Source organism: Arachis stenosperma, chromosome 5, assembly GCF_014773155.1.
Source record: "Arachis stenosperma cultivar V10309 chromosome 5, arast.V10309.gnm1.PFL2, whole genome shotgun sequence".
Taxonomy (NCBI): domain Eukaryota; kingdom Viridiplantae; phylum Streptophyta; class Magnoliopsida; order Fabales; family Fabaceae; genus Arachis; species Arachis stenosperma.
This window is the reverse complement of record NC_080381.1, coordinates 65,590,769-65,594,510: the sequence shown is the minus strand read 5'-3', so window position 1 is coordinate 65,594,510 and position 3,742 is coordinate 65,590,769. Positions and strand designations below refer to the sequence as shown.

The following is a 3,742-nucleotide window of genomic DNA, read 5'->3' as shown; positions in this document are numbered from 1 at the left end:
TGAGAAGAGATGAAGTGTGGTCACTGATTATACCACATGCATTTCCCAAATCAAGTATTGAGAGGATTATAGTCACATATCCATCCAAACCCAATTTGGTCCAGCATGAGAAAGTATTTCTAGCTTGATCTCTTCATTCCTCTTTCAAGGCTCATAAGTGATCCAAGTTTGAATAGCTCCTTTTCCAAGATAACTACCCAATGGGATGAAGATCGAAAGCTTTCAAGTAAAATCAAGAGAAAAGAGAGAAGAAGAATAATGAAAACTAGTATTGATCAATCAAATTACAACAGAGCTCCCTAACCCAATGAAAGGGGTTTAGTTATTCATAGCTCTAGAAAATGAAAACAAAGATGGAGAATACATCAATGAACTAGAAAAGCAGAGTAAAATACAGAGAGTAGTTCTCCCCCTTCAACCTCCAGAACTGCCTAATAATTCAAAGCTACTCCTATATATACTACTCTTCTCAGCTTCTAGTTGGTTCTTCAAGTCTTGGGCCTTTGGATCTTGAGTTTGAAGCAGTTCTTTTCTTTATTTGGGCTTGGTTTTACTTTGCAGAGAGAAAGTGTGAAGTGGGCAGAGACTTTAGCTCAAGACGTTAGAGGTGTTAACATTCAGTGAGAAAATAGGTTCGAAAACATTAGTGTCATTCAACTTTTTCACTAACGTTTCTTACCCAAGTAAAGGCCACGTTAACTTCAACGTTAGTGGCACAAACGTTGCCACTAACGTTGCCTCTTTGTCCTTCACACACGTTATTGGGACTCAACTTTCCCAATAACGTTGAGAGCCTCTCCCTTTCCTACGTTAGAGTCCACGTTAACTTAGTTAACGTGGCTCTTTTAACGTAGGTGTGCCAATCTTCGAGAACGTTAGTGACACTCAACATTGTCACTAACGTTCCAATATGCCCCTATTCTCGTTAGAGTCCACGTTAACTAGGTTAACGTGGCTTCTAACATGGCTTTGCAAACCATTTCCAACGTTAGTGACAATGTTGAGTGTCACTAACGTTGGCTCATCTTTCACTCATTGCCGTTAGCTTCCACGTTAACTATGTTAACGTAGAAGTTAACGTGGCTCCTTGGGGTTTTGTGGTTGCTTCCAATGTTAGTGACAATGTTGGGTGTCACTAACGTTGTCGACCATTCTTGCCTCTCACGTTAGCTCCCACGTTAACCAAGTTAACGTGGAAGTTAACGTGGCACATTGCACCTTAGGCCAACGTTAGTGACAATGTTGAACATCACTAACGTTGGCTTCCTTCCCCTTATTAACGTTAGAGGCCACGTTAACCAAGTTAATGTGGACTCTAACGTGGCCACTTATGATCATTGGCCAACGTTAGTGATAATGTTAAGTGTCACTAACGTTGGCTCAAAGTCCTTCCTTCACGTTAGAGCTCACGTTAACTTAGTTAATGTGACTCTTAACGTGGGCAATGATGGCTTCGAGAGCGTTATTGGCAATCACTTTTCTCATTAACTTTGCAGGTTACCTCCCATTCCACGTTAGTGGCTACGTTAATTAGATTAACGTGACTGCTAAGTGGTTCCTCCTTTCTTCCTTTGGTCCTGAAATCAAGCAATAGAGTGCATCAAAGTTCTAGTCCAAGTCATGGGTAATGCAACATACCAATTGTCACTAAATTCATGCAAAATCCTCATGAAATCATGTAAAATGCACAATGTATGCTTGAATCAAGGTGTAAGTGAATAACTACCCAAAACTAGCTTATTTCCTAAGGAAATGCATGAAACTACCCTAAAAACAGTAAAGAAAAGGTCAGTGAAACTGGCCAAGATGCCCTTGCATCACAACACCAAACTTAAAGCTTGCTTGTCCCTAAGCAAGTACTGGAACAAGGGAATGATGAATGGAATGCCAAGAGAAATGAGTCATTCTTGTGGAGGTCATGTTACTGATTTTATGGTGGTTTCATGCATAGCAACTTAGGTTCATTCCATTACTGGCTTTCAGACCTTTATCATGCTCTAAAACACTGGTTTTGCTTACATGCCATGAGACCTTAATTGATCCTTTTATTGTCATTTCAGGGCTTATTTGTGTTCTTCAGGCTAGGTGCTCTGTAAGGGGGCAACTCTTTAAAATAAGCTTTCAGCCAACACTCCCGAACCAGTTGGTTCAAGGTGCTAGGTGTTGAAACACCCCTACGGACTTACTTCCTCAAGTCTCTCCCCCATACATACACACCACAGGCATATGGTTTATTTGTTTTCTTTTCTTGAGACCTTGGTGTCCAGCACCTCTTTGGGTTACTAAATGCTCTGTAGTGAGGGTTACTCTTGATAGTGGACTTTCAGTGATAATTCCGAGTTAGTTAACCCAAGTTACCAAGTGATAAGGCACCCCTAAGAGCTTATTCATCCAAGTAGATCTCTCACACAGGAACACCACAGACACATGCCTCAAGATTAAAACCATTGGTGCCTAGCCTTATTGCTTACTCATTTTCTTTTGTTTTTCAATTTCATTGTTCTTTCCCTTTCTCTTATTAGGATCTTGTTATTTAGCTAGTCTCATGGGGTGTGTTCAAAGCATATGATTCAGGACAGATAGTTGTCTTCCCACCTCATGGTTGAACCAACTTAGCTAACTTATGATCACACTAAAGATTCAGAAAATTACTCCATATTATGAACTCCTCTCTGGTCTTTTTAAAACACAATCATTCTCTTTTTCATTTGATTCTAAGGACAAACATACAATTAAGTAAAGTAGTGGTGCAGTGACATAAAGAACCAGCAAACATAGACCTAAGCAATAAAACTAAAAATGCAGAATTGAAAAGGTTCAAACTAGCATGGAAGCATGTTCTATTTCATACAAGATCTTCCTTATTTAAAGCATAGAAAAAAGATGGAGTAAAGAAGGAACTCCACCACCTTTTATTCTTGTGGTTGTCCATGCTCTCCTCCTTGCTTGTCTTCCTTGTGTCCCTCTTGAGTGCTTGTACTCCCACTCCCTTTGCCTTTTCCAAACAGTTTCTTCCAGAAACCTCCATCTTCCATCTTCTTCTTGAGTGTTTCCTTTTGCTGTTTTACCTTCCTCTCTTCTTGTTCTACAAAATCTTTTTGGACCTCATCATATGTAGGGATGGCATAGTGTAGATGATGCATATTACTGGACATGTAGTTCAATCTTGCTTGAGTGTTTACGTTGAACTCCTTCCTATGTAATTGACGTCCTTCATTAAGTACAGTGAACTCATTGAATGTTCTCATCTGAGCTAATTGCCGCTGATTGAGTTCATGCAATTGCTTATCTTGACATTCTTGCCTCTCAGTAACTTGGTGGATGGCTTGAGTCAGTTGGGAGTATTGCTCCTGTTGCTGCTCCATGTGTTGTTTCTGCCACTCTTCTTGTTGTTCTATCCATTTGGACTGAATATGAAGTATTTGCTCTTGTCCCTCTATATGTCTCATTCTCAAATCTTCAATGGCTCTTAGAAGGTGAATCATATTTAAGTTGGCTGGGTCATGATGCTCTTCTTGTTGATATTCTTCCTGGTGATATTCCTCTTGATGAGTTCCTTCCTTGGCTTTTTTCTTTCCTATATGTGGCCTTCTTAGTTGCTGAGCGGGTGTGGTATAGACCAATCACTCGACTGTCATTAATTTCCCAGGGTTCACCCAGTCCGGTTTGCTATCTTCAAATACTACCTTGGCCTTTTTGCACAATCTGAAAATGGTGCTGGGGTACCAAAGTCTGGCACCTG

At 40.2% G+C, this 3,742-nt stretch overlaps 1 protein-coding gene across 1 annotated transcript; it reads right to left on the bottom strand.

The window, feature by feature from the left end:
• Window positions 1-2,912: 2,912 nt before the first annotated feature.
• On the bottom strand, window positions 2,913-3,485 carry LOC130980855 (uncharacterized). Its single transcript, XM_057904496.1, has one exon. The coding sequence runs from the start codon at window positions 3,483-3,485 to the stop codon at window positions 2,913-2,915; it is 573 nt and encodes a 190-aa protein (XP_057760479.1).
• Between the last annotated feature and the right edge of the window lie 257 nt (window positions 3,486-3,742).

Coding starts and splice junctions, on each gene's coding strand:
- LOC130980855 (XM_057904496.1), bottom strand. CDS start 3,485: ATGATTCACCTTCTAAGAGCCATTGAAGATTTGAGAATGAGACATATA.